This window comes from Grampus griseus, assembly GCF_964374135.1.
Source record: "Grampus griseus genome assembly, chromosome: 15".
Taxonomy (NCBI): Eukaryota; Metazoa; Chordata; class Mammalia; order Artiodactyla; family Delphinidae; genus Grampus; species Grampus griseus.
The window spans coordinates 71,374,034-71,393,881 of NC_139009.1; the positions used below are offsets into that span (position 1 = coordinate 71,374,034).

The 19,848-nt window shown below is 32.0% G+C and overlaps 1 protein-coding gene across 1 annotated transcript in view; it reads left to right on the plus strand.

Moving 5' to 3' along the window:
- LOC309834138 (serpin B6-like) overlaps positions 1 to 19,848 on the plus strand; it is a gene marked incomplete at both ends in the record, with an annotated part of 93,139 nt that overhangs the window by 72,257 nt on the left and 1,034 nt on the right. The window contains 1 exon segment of the mRNA XM_082672761.1: positions 14,346 to 14,401. Within this exon segment, the coding sequence (XP_082528887.1) occupies positions 14,346 to 14,401 (56 nt within the window).

Below are 19,848 nucleotides of genomic sequence, written 5' to 3' on the forward strand. Positions count from 1 at the left end.
TCCATCCTCCACGAAATTTAGGCTTGCATTGCTGGATTATTTTAAATATACTAAATTTTAGTAATATAACCCTGCTTTACTTTTATTTTATTTTTGACTGCACTGGGTTTTCGTTGCTGCGTGCAGGCTTTCTCTAGTTGTGACGAGTGGGGGCTACTCTTGGTTGCGGTGTGCAGGCTTCTCATTACGGTGGCTTCTCTTGTTGCTAAGCATAGGCTCTGGGTGCGTGGGCTTCAGTAGTTGTAGTACTCAGGCTCAGTAGTTGTGGCGCACAGGCTTAGTTGCTCTGCGGCATGTGGCATCTTCCCGGACCAGGGATCGAACCCACGTCGCCTGCATTGGCAGGCAGATTCTTAACCACTGCACCACTAGGGAAGCCCTAGCCCTGCTTTTAAAGTTAATATTCCAATGTCTCCTAAATAACCATAAAATGATTCCTAATCTTACACTCAAATAAATAAATAAAATGGAATAAATCCATGTAGTAGTTCAGAGGTTTTATGAAAAACTTATAACTTTGCTTCAAAATTTCAAGTGTATAAGAATAAATAAATTTGGTAATGAAAAAATTCAGCAGTGTGCAGATAAATGACTAACAACTGACTTTCCAAAAATAAGAATAAATAAAATTTAAAAGATTGAGAGGGGAAGAAGTACAGAGAGAGAAAGACAGAGAGAGAAAGAGTATGGAGGAAGAGGAGTAGGGGGAAAAGGGAGCTGGAGAGAGGGAGAAAATAGCAAAAAAAAACCCAAATTTTATTTTTGCCTATTTCCACAGCATTAATACTCACTCTCACTGCTACCTATTTCAAGTAGCTAACACCAGTTGGTTCAGGAAATTCCTAAAAATGTAAGAATTAACAACTACAAGTCAGCATAAGTCATCTGTAACATACAGTCAAAGAATCAATAACTTTGATCAGATCCTCAAACAATATCTATGACTAAAGAAATGTTAAGAACCACTGGCTTTCAAAATAAAATCAAACAACCATCACTTCACATATAAGGTTCTCAAAAACATATCTCTACCTTAAAATCTTTGTTGTTGTTTTGTTTTTGTTTTTTGCCATCCTCTTTTTCTCTTCTGAAACCATATATGTTTACTTTATAAACTTTCACAATTATATCTTTACCTAATTCCAATTACTATGAATAGTTTTCCATCTCTATTTCTGTCACGTAACTAGTCTTCAAGTCTCATTTTAATTTTCATCTCCCTTTACCTGGAATGCTTCATTCTCTTTCCCTAATTTAAGTAAAAATATTTGTCATTACTTCATTGTTTCTTATTCTACTTTATAAATTATTTTTCATGTCACTATTTCTGTCATATTTCTTCAAGGAGAACTTCAGTGCTTTCAAGTCATGCCATTTAGTTCAATAACTAATTTACATATACAGCAATTTATTTACCAATTTATTTGCAAACTGTAAAAACTTAGATGTTTTCTGTGTGAAGATTTCTTTTTGTGGCAACCAATTGCCTTTTTTTCATTATTTTCATCAATATTTTATGAAAATCCTATTCTTCTTATTAGAATTAATATTTATATAGTAGTAATTAGAATTCATCTTTCTATGTCTTTGTATTCAGCTGTGTCCTATTTGATCACTGTTTGACACTATGTAGAAAGCTCGGTATTTTACCTTATGCCAAAATATATATTTTCATGCATGCTCAATGCAACTTACGATCTTCTTAAGATAAGATGTCTTCTTAAAGAGACATTTGTATGCTGACTCTAAAGTATACATAAAAGATGGGAGGTTTGTTTTCATTTTATGAACTTTAAAGTATGAGGAATTAATATTTCACTGTGTATATCATACATTTTACAATGACATTTATGTTATATTGATATAAAGCATATTTGAACAATGACAGTTGTAAGAAGTTTTGAGAATAAAGGTATAGTTTGAATAACAGGAAAAATTTTCAATGCCAATAATATCATGCTAAAGAAACAATAGGGGAACAATGCAAGTCTTCTTTGATTTTTGAAAACATTTAGTTTTATTTTTGTCTGAAGTCTTAGATTTCCTAAAGAGTTACACATTAAAAAATCATGAATAATTGGTTAAAATATATAATATAAATGGAAATACCATTTATGATACAAGCAATATACATTAAGTGTCTAGGAATAATGTTAACATGAAGAATGAATGACCTATATATATTACATAAGTTAGAAAATCTGAGAGAAAAAAAAAATGTGAACAAATGGGATGATATAGCAGATTTCTTGAGAAAATGCCTAAATGTTGCAATGTTGTCTATTCTCTAATTAATCTAAAATTCTTAAAGAATTTTTCTTATAATCTTATAAAAAATTATTTCACACACAAAAAATAAGTGGCTAAGTATATTAAGGAAGTATATCTAAGAATTTAATGGTAAGGAAAGCTAGACTTACCTGATGTTTATTTATGTTTATTATAAACCAAGGATAGTTACAGCAGTTGAAAATTAGGAAGAGTTGACAATTGCAAAAACGTTTTCATATTTAGCTCTTCAAAAGATACTACTGAAAAGATCAAATAATATAAAAACAAGGGAAAAGTCTGTGTGTAATGTAGAGGAGAGTGACACCCATATGCCACATACAAAGAATTAAACTTTGCAAAGTGTGTGAAAAGGCATTGTGGAATTTTCTCAAAAACCCCTTCAGACAAAACATCACTGAGTTCTAAAGAAACGAAAAGAAGATGAGTATATCTTATTTCAACATGAACTTCACTTCCTCAACTTCTAGGGGAAAAGGCTGGGACCTAAATGGATAATGAAACAGAAAAGAAAAATTATTGAAAGTATCCATTATCAAGAGACAACTAGGCTGAGAGATCCAAAGATAAACTAAGCCAAATTAGGTCAAACTCTTAATGATGAGAGTGTTTCCCATAATTCAGCATTTTCCTAATATGTTGAGTTTCTCACTGGTGGGAACTAGAGAAGCATCACCAAAAAGCCTGGCAAAGCCACATCTTATATGTGACATGGAGATTAAGGCAAAATAGTATAGCTGATTCACTTTGTTATAAAGCAGAAACTAACACACAACTGCAGAGCAATTATACTCCAATAAAGATGTTAAAAAAAAAAAAAGACAAAATAGAAACAAAATAAACATTGGCCCAGCTTCTTCATAATTAGAGAATAAACCATGTCATTATTTGGGCCTAATTTCAGAATGTTGGTGATAATGCTCAAATGCTGCTTAGAGTAAAATTCATAGCTTTAAAATTATTTTGTAATAAGAAAAACATGTATAATACATTATCTATACACTTAACTCAAGAAAATATAAAAATAATAAGAAAAAAGTTTAGTGAAACATGAATAAGGATGTAATAATGATCAGTGATAAAAACTGAAACAAAACCTGTCAAACTGATAAATATAGCCAAGGTCAATGGATATTATAAGAAAAACTTATTGTTATTCAAGAAATATTAAATATATAAAACAAGTATATTTAGAATTATGTAGGGTAATTAACTATAATCAAATTTAGCAAATAATGTAAAATTTTATAATAGATTTTACATAGAAATGAGTCAAAATTGTAGTAGGTTGATGCATTTGTATGGAAGTAATATCTAATGAAGGACAATACATACATTCTAGTTTGATTAAATGAAGAGCATATTTAAAATATACCACATAAAAGGAAAGGGAACTTTATTTTAAAATTCCATTTTAAAGTTGCAGAGAATAAGATTATAATATAAGCATAAATCTAGATAAATATTTCAATGGAATAGGATAGAAAGTCTGGTAAAAGACCCACACAGATACAGTCAATTGATTTTTAACTAAGTTACCAAGGCAATTTATGGAGAGGATTGTTTTTGTAACAAGTGGTGCTAGACCAATTAGATATTCATATGCAGAAATATGAATTTAGATCTGTACCTTTCACTGCATACAAAACTTAAATAAAGATAAATCATATACCTAAACATAAAACCTAAAACTATTAGAATTCTGGAAGAAAGAATAAAATTTTTGATCCTGAGTTAAGCAAATATTTTAAATATGACACCAAAAGCCTGTCTACAATATTTTTTAAAAAGCTGGACTTCAACAAAATGTAAAACTCTTCTTCAAAAGATGATGTGAGGAAAACAAAGAGACAAGCCACAGAGTGGAATAAAATATTAAAAAATCATATATCTGAAAAAGGACTTTCATCCAGAATGTATCAATAACTCTAAAAACTTAGTAATAAGAAAGCAAACAAATCACTTTTATTCATTTATTTATTTATTTTTATAAATTTATTTATTTATTTTTATTTTTGGCTGTGTTGGGTCTTTGTTGCTGTGTGCAGGCTTTCTCTAGTTGTGGTGAGCGGGGGCTACTCTTCTTTGTGGTGTGAAGCCTTCTCATCATCATGGCTTCTCTTGTTGTGTAGCATGGGCTCTAGGTGCACAAGTTTCAGTAGTTGTGGCACACGGGCTCAGTAGTTGTGGCGCATGGGCTTAGTTGCTCCGCGGCATGTGGGATCTTCCTGGGCCAGGGATCAAACCTGTGTCCCCGGCATTAGCAGGCAGATTTTTAAGCACTGTGCCACCAGGTAATCCCATAAACAACTCACTTTTAAAATGGTACAATTACTTGAATATGTACTTTATCAAAGACTATATAGAGATGACAAATAAACACTTGACAAATAAACATCATGAATTATTTGAAAATTCTAAATTAACACACCCATGAGTTATCACTACACACACATTAGAATGTCTTAAATTAAAAGTGTGACAGAATGAAGTATTAATGAGGTTGCATAGCAACTGGAACTTTGTCACTGCAAGTTGGGCTGACATAGCCACTTGAAAACAGTTTGGCAATTTCTTAAAAATTAAACATTTTATATATATATATATATATACACATTCTAGTTTGATTAAATGGTATATATATATCAATAATATATGAACTACATTACATAAGAAAGTGCTATAATGAGAGAAAAGAATGAAAAGAAAATAATATCTGATGTAAGAGGAAATAAATGGAATGAAAAAATTTTTCAAAAAATCTCTAACAGCAAAATCAAAATACTTATTAGAGAACATGATTTATGTATAGACTATATAAGTTCTAGAGACTATCATTTAGGTGCAGTACAAACAAAAAAAGGTAAAAGGCTGGAGGATTAAAATCATGTGCAATTAAGTAATAGATATTTGGGCAAAAGTGATGGCAATACAATGCAGAAATATTGGTAGTTACTGAAGAAAATTATGAAACATTCTATATAAAAGCAGCTATTACAATAGAAAAAGAAAAAAATTCCCTGATTTCCTCATCACTTCTCTGTACCATGTAGTCAAACAATTACTCCTTTTCCATCCTGACTCAATAACTCCATATTCTGAGATTTGAAATCTTCCCCAGTGAAAGAGCCAAATCTGTCTTATTTCAGGAAATCACCTTACCAGACAAACCTATCCATATCCTCAGAGGTTTCAATCAGAGTTACAGTACCTCACTCAAAATAAAACAAAAAGCTGACACCTACAGATCTACAGTTTTGTTGGAAAGTGTAGGAATGTCTTAGTAATAGTAAAAGTAATCAGATAAAAAATAAGGCAACTATTGAATTCCAGAGAAATATAAATGGAAAATACTAAAAAGAAAATGTAAACAGTTTATGCATCTGTGATATTATTTACATAGTAATTATTGTATAAACATTAAATATTTAGTTAACATATTTGTGAAAAAATACATTAAAAGAGAAATTGCATATATGGCTTGGAGGGGTGGTATCAGAAAGATGAATATCTAGCTGCCATAAAAAAATTCAAAGGACAATGTCTAAAAAGGGGAAAATATCAAGAAATAATAGTATAAACAAGCTGTTTTGATATATGGGCTAATTACCAATAAAAAGTTATGTTAAAAGTTTGAAAATTGTTTCTTCTAAAAGAAATTGAGACCGAGTGATAACAATTTATAATTACAAAACTTCTACAACCATTTAACATTTGAAAAAATGATGTGGATTTCCTAATTAATAGATGTAAGATTAAATTGAAAATAATGATATAATTAACAGCAAAATTTAATGTTTGTGAATATTCATGTCTGAGCAACACTGAATCCTACATGCAGAAAAATTAAGGCAGAAAAATAAATGTATTTATACAGGTAACCCATTGCTCTTAAATTTCATGGATAAAGCAGCCCAAATAAAATAAGAATGCAATTAATCTCCATAATAATGTTCTGTTGCATTGAAAATACATATGCATGTATATGTGTGTGTTTCTAAGTGTATAAAATATATTAAATATGTAACAGAATATAACAAACCTGACTTTATATTGAATCTAATCCTTTAGCTCCAAGCTTTGTGCTCTATTGCCTGTGCTTAGTTATGCTGACTCTGCACTTTTTAAAAAGAATGTTGCCTATAGCCTGAGGCTCATAATAGCTCTAGGAGGCTCTGCCTCCTAGGCTTGACCTTCAGTAGTATAACACGTTTCTGTTCATATAGAGATAAAAATTTGCAGAACAGAAAATAGCAATTGTCTTGTTGGATGTTTATAGGAACATAATGACCAGACCTATGTGGACAGCTGAAAGAACAAAGGGTTATCACAGCCCCTCTGGGGGTCTGGACAGCAAGAAGAAATTTGCAACACCCAGACACAGCCCTTCCATTTTTAGTATAAAAGAAGCCTGAATTCTAATTCAGGTAAGATGGTTCATTGGGAAACTCATCCATCATTTTGATCTGCTGGCTTTTTGAATAAAGACACTATTCCTTGCCCCAACACCTCATCTCTCTATTGGCCTGGCCTGCAGTGAGTGGTGCGAGCTTGGACTCCTTAACAAATATACTACATTTGTTTTCCACAGCTCATCGAAAATTAAAATCTCTCTTAAACTCCAAATAAGTATTGATCATATTATACAGCAGAATTTGTAGTGCCTATATCTTCTGACTGCAGTGAAATGGAAAGTTCAACGTATTACATCAACTAGATAAGACAAATAGCAATCTCTTTGCTAGTTTTCTGATTAAAAAAGAACACATATACAGCTTTAGGTTATATATAATAATGGATATATTTTGTTCTTAACTTATATTGATTACTTGAGTTAAAAATTCTAGGCTTACAATTACTTTAGTTCAGCAGTTTGGCAATATTATCACATTATATTGTTTCTGTACATGCAGATGAAGAATCTGCCATAAAGCATGATCTTTTTGGTTGTCTCTGACTTGGCTTAGTTAGATAATTTCTTTTCTCTATGTTTACTTTTTATGATCCTCACCCCATACCCCTTTATTTTCATTTTTATTCTACATTTTTAGTATGATTTGTCGGTATAAATTTATTTTCATTATTATTGATACTACTCAAATTTGACTATGTTATTTTTAACCTGATGCATCACATCTTTCTTAAATTCTGGAAAGTTTTTAAACTTTCTATGTCTTACTGTTATCTCTCTCCAGTGATTTTCCATTCCTTAATTAAGTCAATATCACGTGGAATTTTAATATTCCTATTCCACCTTCCATATGTCTTGGACTTTTTTTTCCTTTTTAAAATTTATTTAAAATTTTACATGTTATATCTATGTGTAAGATTACTCTGATTTATTTCCTAAAATAGATCTTTTAGTTTCCTATTATTAACCCCCAGGGAGTTTTCATTTCCAAGACTATATTTCTTTTTGCTCTAAATTCTCTTTTATTATTTATTTATGACTACTATTTTTCAGGATTCCATTTTATTCAGTTTATTTAATTCACTTTTTACCCCTTTAATTATTTACAATGTACTTTCAGACTGTGCTATATTTCTCAAGTTTTTGTTGATCTTAATTCTGTCATGTATGTCTATTGGATCTCCTTCATGACAGTTCATTTGTGCATTGTTTGAATGTGCGTAAGTTTTTACTATGAGTTTATCCTCGTTGAGTACTGTTCTCCTGTAACCAATCCCTGGGAACCCCCACTTCTACCCAAACCTATGATTGAGTTGTGTGTACCACATTCCGCAAACACTCTTCTGAGTGTTTCCACTGTTGCTTCTGTAAGTTTTCTAGGAATTCCACAAGTAAAGAACCCATGTTTACATTTGTAAACATGTATCCCAGACATAGCATATTTTCAAATTTCTAAATGTGTGATGGTCTTTGCATTTTGATTACTAATGGAAGGTAGGAACAAAGGTCAACCTACCTTGCTTGTCTGAGTTTCTGGGCATGTCTTTCTGTTCCTCTATTCCCCTCCCACTGAGGGGAGCAATCCCAACATTTTGTCTCTGCCTCCTGTAGGCCCAAAGCAATGTCAGCCTTCCTCTGAGACATTAAAAGAACAGCCACTACTTAGTAAGGGCTCTATATAATTGTCCTATAAATTTGGTCTCATGAAGCATTAGCTATGAACACAGTGCTTTAGATTTCAGTTCCCTCTTTGATTTCAGTACTTAAAAATAGCCATGCATTTCCTTTTTAGCTCAATAATTAGATTTTCTGTTTATGTTTAAGTAAATGGGCAAAACACCGTGTTTCATTCATAGAGTAAAATACTTTGCATCAGTTAAATGTATTTAAGTCTACGTGTATCAATAAAGACAAAAAAATAACATTACAGAAATGTAATATTTAATTGAGAAAGAATAGATACAGTATGATTACATTAAAAAGGAAGACACACAACAGTGTGATTTACAGATGTATGAACATATAGGCAATTGTAAAACCTATTCAGTAAGTATAGGTATTACCTTCAGAGAGTAGACACAGAGAGAGATGAGAAGCCCTTTTGTGGGCATGACAGTGGACTTAGCTCTTTTGGTAACATATGGTTAAAACAAAGCAATAAAAGCAAATACAGCCAAAAATATCTATCAAATCTTGTACATGGTACTCCAGAGCATATTATGCTATTAAATTTATCTGGTGTAAAAATATTACATATATTTCTTTGTTATTTTACTGAACTTCTTCTTTGGTTCTGATTCCAATATATAAAATACAATGATAGACAAGAATTGAGAGTGGGATGGGTAGAGAAAATGCAGTTTAGTATTTTTTTATTGCATATAGTTTTTATAAGAAAATGGGATTGTTTTATAAATGTGTTACATAAATAGCCTTTGTAAAAATAACAAAGAAGAAAATATATTCTGAAGTGCCAAAAAATCCTCTTCCAAAATTTTGGACCATAGAACATAAGCATATTTTTCATTTAAAAATAATTTTAGGCATAAAAATAATAATGACATGTTTTATATAGATTTATTTGGATAAATGGTTTGATTACAAAAGTGACCCCTATAGATTTAGTACATTTGAACAGGTCTATTACCATTGGGACAGTATAGAAAGATGTTTACCCTTGTTATCAATCATTTTTACATTTTTAAATTAATTTTTATTGGAGTATAGTTGCTTTAAATGTTGTGTTAGTTTCTGCTGTACAGCAAAGTGAATCAGCCATATGTATACATATATCCCCTCTTTTTTGGATTTCCTTCCCATTTAGGTCACCACAGAGCATTGAGTAGAGTTCCCTGTGCTATACAGTAGGTTCTCATTAGTTATGTATTTTGTACATAATATCAACAGTGTATATATATCAATACCAATCTCTCAGTTCATCCCACCCCCCCTTACCCCCTTGGTATCCATATGTTTGTTCTCTATGTCTGTATCTCTGTTTCTGCTTTGTAAATATTTATAAGATCGTCTATACCAATGTTTTCAGATTCCATATATATGAGTTAATATACGATATTTTTTTTCTCTTTCTGACTTACTTCACTCTGTATGACAGTCTCTACTTCCATCCATATCTCTGCAAATGACACTATATCTTTCTCTTTATGGCTGAGTAATATTACATTGTATATATGTACCATATCTTCTTTATCCATCCCTTTGTTGATGGACATTTAGATTGCTTCCATATCCTCACTACTGTAAATAGTGCTGCAATGAACATTGGGGTCAATGGATCTATTTGAATTATGGTTTTCTCTGGGTATATGCCCATTACTGGTATTGCTGGGACATATGGTAGTTCTATTTTTAGTTTACTAAGGAACCTCCATACTGTTCTCCATAGTGGCTATATCAATTTACATTCCCACAAACAGTGCAAGAGGGTTCCCTTTTCTCCACACTCTCCCCATCATTTATTGTTTGTAGGTTCTTTGACGATGGCTATTCTGACCAGTGTGAGGTGATACCTCATTGTAGTTTTGATTTACATTTCTCTAATTATTAGTCATGTTGAACATCTTTTAATGTGCCTCTTGGCCATCTGTATGTCTTTTTTAGAGAAATGTCTATTTACGTCTTCAGCTATTTTTTGATCAGGTTGTTTGTTTTTTTGATATTGAGCTGCATAAACTGTTTATACATTTCAGAGATTAATCCTTTGTCAGTTGCTTCATTTTCAAATATTTTCTCCCATTCCAAAGGTTGCCTTTTTGTCTCATTTATGGTTTCCTTTGCTGTGCAAAATCTTTTAAGTTTAATTAGGTCCCTTTTATTTTTGTTTTTATTTTCATTATTCTAGGAGGTGAGTCAAGAAAGATCTTGCTGTGATTTATGTCAGAATGTTCTGCCTGTGTTTTCCTCTAAGAGTTTTGAAGTGTCTGGCCTTACATTTAGGTCTTTAATCCATTTTGAGTTTATTTCTCTGTAGGGTGCTTGGTAGTGTTCTAATTTCATTCTTTTACATGTAGCTGTCCAGTTTTCCCAGTACCACTTATTGAAAAGACTGTCTTTTCTCCATTGTATATTCTTGCCTCGTTTGTCACAGATTAGGTGACCATACGTGCATAGGTTTATCTCTGGGCTTTATATCCTGTTCCATTTATCTGTATTCCTGTTTTTGTGCCAGTACCATACTGGCTTGATTACTGTAGCTTTGTAGCATAGTCTGAAGTCAGGGCACCTGATTCCTCCAGCTCTGTTTATCTTTCTCAATATTGCTTTAACTATTTGGGGTCTTTTGTATTTCCATACAAATTGTAAAAAATTTGGTTCTAATTCTGTGAAAAATGACATTGGTAATTTGATAGGGATTGCATTGAATTTGTAGATTGCTTTGCATAGTATAGTCATTTTCACAATATTTATTCTTTCAATCCAAGGACATGGTGTATCTCTCCAACTGTTTGTGTCATCTTTGACTTCTTTCATTAGTTTCTTATAGTTTTCTCTGTATAGGTATTTTGCCTCCTTAGGTAGGTTTATTCCTAAGTGTTTTATTCTTTTTCACAATGGTAAATGAGATTGTTTCCTTAATTTTCCTTTTTGATGTTTCATTATTAGTGTATAAGAATGCAAGAGATTTCTCTGTATTAATTTTGTATCCTGCAACTTTATTGAATTCATTGATGAGCTCTAGTAGCTTTCTGGTCGCATACTTAGGATTTTCTATGTATAGTATCATGTCATCTGCAAATAGTGACAACTTTACTTCTTCTTTTCTAACTTGGACTCATTTATTTCTTTTTCTTCTCTGATTGCTGTGGCTAAGACTTCCATAACTATGTTGAATAGTAGTTGTGAGAGTGGACATCCTTGTCTTGTTCCAGATCTTAGAGGAAATACTTTCACTCTTTCACAATTGAGAATGATGTTTGCTGTGGGTTTGTCATATATGGCCTTTATTATGTTGAGGTAGGTTCCCCTATGCCCACTATCTGGAGAGTTTTTGTCATAAATTGGTGTTGAATTTTGTCAAAAGCTTTTTCTGCATCTATTGAGATGATCATATGTTTTTTATTCTTCAAATTGTTTATGCGATGTATCGTAATGTTTGATTTGCCTATATTAAAGAATCCTTGAATTCCTGGGATAAATCCTCTTCATCATGGTGTATGATCCTTTTAACGTGTTGTTGGATTCAGTTTTTTAGTATTTTATTGAGGATTTTTGTGTTTCTGTTCATCAGTGATATTGGTCTGTAATTTTCATTTTTGTGATATCTTTGTCTGGTCTTGGTATCATGATGGAGGCCTACATCATGTAGAATGAGCTTGGGAGTGTTCCTCTCTTTGCAATTTTTTTGGAAGAGTTTGAGAGGGGTAAGTGTTAGCTCTTCTCTAAATTCTAAATAGAATTTGCCTGTGAAGCCAACTGGTCCTGGACTTCTATTTGTTGGAAAATTTTTAGTCACAGTTTCAATTTTGTTACTTGTGATTCGTCTATTCATATTTTCTATTTCTTCCTAGTTCACATTTTTACATTTTTGATCATTTTCATCTATTTGCAAATAAATCATACTAGTTTATTTTCAAATCCAATTCAGTCTACTCAATGAGGATTTTTTTTTTGCTCTTTCCAGCATACACTAATTTCATGAGTGCCTATGATTTATGACTCATTTCTTCTTTATAGAGTGCTCTCTCTGATCTCTGTTGTCTCTCAGATCTATTTCAGCTTTTAATTTCTTGCTTGAATTTATTATAAGAGGTGTTGATAGAGTTTGCAATAATGTTCCATTTTCTGCCTGTTTAAGGATGATTTTCAGGAGAAGAATGGGATTTATTTTTCTCTACTGTCTTAATTCCAGAAGGCAACTAAGTTGTTTACATTTTTCCAAAACTTTAAGTGTGGTAAAAAGATTCCAAGTTCACTTTATGATGTTATTATTATTCCTATATTTGTATCTGAAGAAAACAGAATGAATAGATAAACAAATCCTGAGGAAACAACAAAGAATATTTTAAAATATTATCTTCGGTATATGAAAGTTGTCCTTTATAATGGTATTTATCATTTTAAATGATAAAATCAGAGAAAATTAGGAAAAGATAAATAATCTATAATTGCTTTCATCGAATTTATTATGTATTTTGGAAGTAAGAAATAAAAGAAGAGATAAAATTAGAATCACATTCATTCCATAAGCTGAAATACATCCCAGATGGTTTTTATTTATTTGTTTGTTTATTTCCAGATGGTTTTTAAATAATAAATCAGAAAATAGCTTTAAAAATATAAATGAATACTAGGTCTCCAAAAGGAAATACCTCTAAATCTAAAAGCAACAGAATAAAATTTATAATCAGAAAAGTTACATCTTTGTTTAAAATGACACCAAAATATAAAAATGTTGATCATATACGGAATTTGTGCAAATCTATGCAAAAACCATTGGTAATCTAATAGATATACAGAGAAAAAAAATAAGAAGTATTTAACAAGACTTTATTATGTGTAATAAAGAAAGTTTAAATATTAATCTGGTAAATATTCAAACAATAATTGTAGGTGATAAGAAGCATGCAGTTATTGATGGATTATCATATTGCAAATCATATAGTTTTATGGAATTGCTCTATGTCATGTATATTACTACCTGCCATTTTATAAATGAGGTAACAGTCTGGCAGCGAGATATTTAGCTTGAAGCAGAGGAGTTAATAAGCGATGAAGTCAGGATGGGACAAAAATATATTTGACCCAGTAACTGAAGCATCACAAGGCATCACTATTTTTTCTTATATAAGTAATATTTAATTAACATGAGCTGCTAGTAATATAGTGTACAAAGTTAGAAAATAAATTAACAATATTAAAAAAAATTAATGTCCATGCCATTAGAGCCTCTCTTCGGTTCTGGAAATGTTATTTCTCTGAAAATATTTTAAGGATATGATTATAAAGACAAGAATTAGTTGACAAACATATGCTTGTTGAATTTTAATCAATCAATAGAGGAAATGCCAATATATATTCTTGTTATGATAGTAGTTATTTCAACATCATAATTTTAATTAAACAAAGAGAAGCTTAATAACATGTATACCTCCTGTATTCATAGGAGATACCCAAGAAAACTAAATACTCTGAAATGGCCCAAGCCACCACCTTAAATAACATCTCCACCTAAAGACAAAAGATGTTGTAAGGGGATGCCGTTTAAGGAAGGTTGCCAAGAAAAGCAAAGTAACAAAGACAGATTGCTATACACATTTAAGTTGTTGTCTTCTGAATTGATAAGAGTTGCTAGATTCATCTGTCTTTTTCTGGTGTAGAGAGGGAGACTCCTTTACAAGTAGAGATTTCCCTTATAAACGTAAATGGGTCTTGTAAAGTGGTAACTTGGTTTTCAGAGCTTCTCTTATGTTTGCAGTTTCTCAATAATAACTAGCTCAATATAATCCTTATGCCAATGAGACATACTTTGGGGTAGCAAAATTCTGTTCCCCTTTAGTCCTGCCTCTGAAACTTCAAATAAGAACTTTCAAGTCCAGAAGTTTAGTTGATAGATTGCTCCTTCATACTGAACCAGTCTTAGTCCTGAAAATTGGCCAATTCAGTTAAACAATTGTGTCTCATTCAGGAGGCAGTGATGCAGCCGTGCTCCCAAAGCTAGGCCTGTATTATTCCAGAAACCAGGTATTTAATAAAGTATTTCTATGGAAATGAGAAAAACAAAGGTTAGTAATTGAAGCAGGACATAAACCCAGTTTGAGTTCTGAAGGAAGCCAGCTGAGAAGATTTCTAGATGTCAGGGTCAAAGCATCTTTTGCACATTGAATGTTTCTGATGATGTAATTAAGTGTCCAGGTTAATTTTCTGAGTGACCCACACACAATATTACAAAGATTATCTAAAAAAGGAGCTGTTCTGAAAATTTCTCTGAAGTTCATATCCAGTTGTTCATGCATTTAGTTTGCAGGGCTTCAGGGAAAAAGGCAGCATAAGTTAGCGATTCCAAGTCAAAAGGGTGGGAGAAAATTGAAACATTAGTTTGGAGAGTTTCAGCTAGGTAATTGAGGAAATTAGAAGAATTCAGGATCCAGTCCAGCTAACAGGTAAATAACAAAACGGCAAATACAATTAACAGAACTAGAATCTAAATTCCACAAGTGTGTCTTGGTCTCTCTAAAATAACCCTTATTTCTTTTAAAGATAGCAAAATTAAGACTACTTTTTTTTTTTTTTTTTTTTGCAAAATAAGTCTAGTTTCAATAAACTTGGCCTGATTATTTACATAAGTAGAGCAAAAGTAATGACTGACCTATAAAGGTTCTCTTGAATCTGCTTTGCTTGAACTTTTCATAAGGAATCTGATTGGATTTTAAAAAACCTCTCAATCCCAAGCAGACAAGTCAAGGACCTGTCATCTGTCTTAGCCTGTAATGTCTGTTTATTTAGGTTAATTACTCTCTTCTCAAGGTCCCCCAAATATCCTGAGGTACCTGTACCTGCCAGGAAGTGATCTTCCTTACTCACCTAGTTAGGCTGTCAGAAACTATAAAAAATATAAGGCTATATCTCCAAGAGGCTTTATTGACTTCATAAAGTAAACCTAAGTTCTTTAAAGCTGTTGGGTGTATCTGATTCTACGCACATTCTCAAATCTGACATTCCAGTCAAAGCTTTGATAATTAATATTTCTAATTGTTTCCTGTTATAAGGAGAACAGGTTCTAACTAACTTAAAGAAATAAATTTCATGAAAATAAGACTACTCACTAACAATTTGTGAATTCTGGAGGGACCAGGTAGGGAGAAAAAGTAATTGTTTCAATTCTACTTACAGAGATATAATTTTAAAAATTGCTGTAAATCATAGTTAGCTTAAGATAAAATAAAAAAAAAAGGTTTTCTTAAATCTTAAAACAAAACATTAAAGAACCAGTAATGTTTCAAACAAAGTCATAAAAATTATCAGTTCATTCAGTCTCAGTTATTAATTATTGCTCTGCTTGGATCCAGTTTTTCCATTAGTTCTATATATTCTTACCTAGTTTACTTTTGTGATCTTAAAAGTTATCAGAAACCTGTGCTTGCCAGAGTCCTTTCTATGAATCTCCTTGAAGATGAAGAACTTTTGCAGAAATACTTTTTCAAAAGAATCAGAGTAAAACAATAACACTCTATAAACGACAAAAGACTTTAAAATGTCTGTAGTTAAAGATCTAATGAAAGTTCATTATAATGTAGTTGACAAGAAAATTATTATTTCTGTGACATACAACATTTTAATAGGCAGAATTATGACCGATAACATTATACCATGATGTATCAGAATTTTAAGAATTGTGTACAATTTATGGAACATATATTAAAAACATATATCCACACAAATATGTCTAAGGTTTAGCATCACTTATATGACAATGCTTCCCACATAATTTAACATATCAAATAAGCCTAATTAGTTTAATATCTCTCCTTTGATAGGGAGAGACAACAAATTTTTTGATATGTTCCAGGGACCCACTGGAAAAATCCCAAAGTTACTTCCAGATCAAAAACACTTTATTTAGAATTTGATTTGGGGAAGTTTGTCAAAAATATCAAAAGTTTTGGACACTTGACTAAGTAAAGTAAAGATCACTGATCATTATGAAACAATGCTCAGTTATCTATTTAACCAAAGTGACAATAAAAAATTTTAAAGGCAAATACAGAAGCCTACATAGTTGTGAGCAAAACTTGGCTCTATAAATAGTAGAAGATTCAGTTTTCTTAAATAGTCAAAGGCCTGATTAAGATAGCATGAAGCACATTGAAACTATGTTGATAAAATACAAAGTGTTTGCTTTCTAGGCAGATTACTTAAAAGGTAAAGAAAAACATTTAACAACTTCTTATCAGTATCAGACCAACAGTCCAAGAAAACTTTGTCCTTTTAACTGATGAAAGAAAATTAAATTCCAGTTTTACATAAGGACACTATTGATATTAAAGCTTATTTTAAAACCCTTACGATATATTCATTTAATTTTAGTCAATTTGACCACCCGAGGTAAGATTTCCTCTCTCTCTTCTGAATGTTCTATACCATTTTGTCCTTTTCTCTCCTCTTTCCCATTCTGAAAAAAAAAAAAAAAGTTTTGTGACAAAATTACTTTCATTTCCCTTAAAAAAATGCACCTCCATACCTCATATTGATAATTTTTATTTTGGTCTAAAACACATCTTATTTTCATTGCATATGGAGTTATTTCTCTTATTTTAGTAATGTTGATTACACATATTAATTAGAATTCTTAACCCTTAGAAGCATTAATTTGTAGTGAAAACTAAGAAGCAAGCAATTATGAACTTTCTGTTATACCAGCATTCTTTAGATTGGAAAATTTATGAAAATATTTCATAGTTTCTAGAAGCATATGCTTCATCATATAAAATTTTTCAATGTGGCACAGGTGTGTTTACTAACAGATCAAACTATCTTTGGTTCTCTACAACAAGGAAGTGTTAACTGAAAAAAAAAAAAACACACAGCATGAGAGTTGTGAGTTAAGTTTTATTTGGGGTAAAATGTGGACTATAGCCTGGGAGACAGCCTCTCAGATAGCTCTGAGGAACTGCTCCAAAGAGGTCAGCATACATGTGATTTTAGTGAAGTGGGTACATGCAGTCAAGCACACACTTTGGCAGAAGGTTGCTGCAAGTCACCAGGAGCAGATGTCTTTGTTAATAATTTTAGTGCTTTTCTAGATATTAGAAGATGCAAAAAATGGGGCTCATAAAATCTCCTGAAAATATCTAACCATCTGAAGACTTGTTCTGCCAGTTTTTCCCAGAGCAGAGTGCCTCATTCCTAACCTCCACCCTGAACTCCTTTTAGGGTGTTTTGAAGGTTAGCGACCACAGTAGCTACTGACTTCATCCTTGTAAAGGCAAATGGAAAGTGACGATTTTTGGTTGGCAAAAGCCCAAAACAGGCCAAACTATTTTCAATAATCAATGCTTCAGTATTTTATCTTATTTGAAAATAATATCAATATTCAGTAAATTTCCATCATTTAAACTCAGCAAAGCTCTAAGGTTTCAAGATACCAAAGAGATCCATTAAACTATTTAAGTACACATAACATAAAATATAGTTATTGCTGAAAAGTCTACCTAAAAACTCCTATCCCACTTACACCTGTCTAAATCACATGTTCACAACAATTTTGTTTATATTACCGAGCAAAATTTCATGAGGCATTAGACAAAGACAAACATCAGAAATCATCTCAAGGTTTTTTTTGTTTTTGCTGACAAATTTTGTAACAAAGACAACATAAATTTGACTAGTAAACTCAGGTAGAATAAAAATTGCATGTCTGCATTATATTTAATGTGGATAACTCTGAAGAGTTGCTTATTTTAATTAAACCAACACACTTCAACTAGGTTTTATTTACTGAAGATTATCACAGATCACATGTACTTGAAAAGCATTTGGGATAGTCTACATATCTGAGAGTTTTAGAATATCCAGTCTTTATTTACAAATTAATTTAGGCAATACCATCTGCAGGTAGAAAAATATCACACATATATAACATACATATATAGACACATGTAAACCTACAGACCAACACAGAGATGTTATAGCAATTGCTACCAAATTTTAACGATGACAGGTTCAGTCATGCAAATCTAACTAGTTTAAAAGAGAGAGGAGTTTGACCCAAACTGAGTTTTGGCAGTAGGAATAAATTAAATTTACCAGCCCAGATGGCTAAAGTTTTTACTTAATATTTGTAGAGAGGATATTTAAGATTTTTTTATTAGCCTAATTTACAAATAGTTCCTTTTATCTCCTTCTGATGAGAAATTCTCCATTAAGTTTGCATTTGAAAGAATAGCTCTTAGGTCCTAGAGAAGACAGGGTAGAAGATTTACATCTCAAAGGTACAGAGAAAGTATACAAATTTTCTCCTAGAAGTTTTGGGGAATATATGCCTGTTATCAGAGGTGTATGGAAAAAATTATTATTTTTAAATTTCCTCTTTTTCTTAAGTGCAGGATAATTCTGTTTCCAGTGTCCCATTATATACACGACTTTGAGACAAATAGGAGGGGTTTGGGGCTTGGTAAAAATGATAGTTGGGTTTTGAATTGCTTCTGGAGCCATATTTCTGGTTTTGCAGAGCTTTGCAAGACAAAGTTCCTTCTATTACCTCAAAGAATTAGGTTGTATCCTGAATATCAAGTGCTGACCTACCTATCCACCTAAACTTTGTTTCTTTATAGTAAGGCAGATTTCCAACTATGATGGAAATCAGAAGATCTTTACATCCTAGCGCTTTAGTGTGACTTTAAAAAGTTTATCAAAGCCTTTAAGGAAGGCTTTCTTTTTTTTTTTTTCTGAGCACACAATTCAACCTTGGATCAATTTACATTCTGGAGGAAAACCTCTACTATTGTTTTTATTAGCCCCTGAACATTGACCTCCAGGTGATCCTTACCTGTGAAAACCTGAATGAAATTCCAGTCATCCATTTCCTCTGTGAGGGCTGTTTTGCCCTGGCGGGGTGGGTGGGGGTGGGGTGGGGGGGGTGGGCATATGGGTTGCCTGGTAACCACTATAATGTGGATGGGAAGAACACCCCTGTGAGTGTGGTTGTGAATGTCCATTGATCTAACTCTTCGCTAATTTTGGTGTGATCTTCTCAAAGTGGAGACAAAAGGTCTTTGTAATTTCATTTTATTAAAGGAATCCTTAAGGCTAGCTGCCAAACTCTTTTGTGTCCTCCTTTCTATTTGATCTGTCTTTAGGTACCAATATGGCAATTGTTTAGAATGAGACCTCACTAATTTTTTTCAAATATAGAAGTTTATCTAATTCAAAGAATCCATCATCTTGGTATTGACAAGTGTAGAATCTTATATTAAATCCAATGGTAACTCAAACCAATAAGCCTTTTTATGGGTTAACCATGGATGCAAAGGCATCCCAAAAGAAATTCAGCCTTCACAAGATTCAGAAAATCCACCCCCAAAGTTATCCTAAGAAAGCAAAGAACACTGTTGTCACAGGTGGTAAGCACCGTGTAGTGCACTAGTTTCCCATGAGAACAGGAAACACCTCTAGTTACAGACCCACTAATC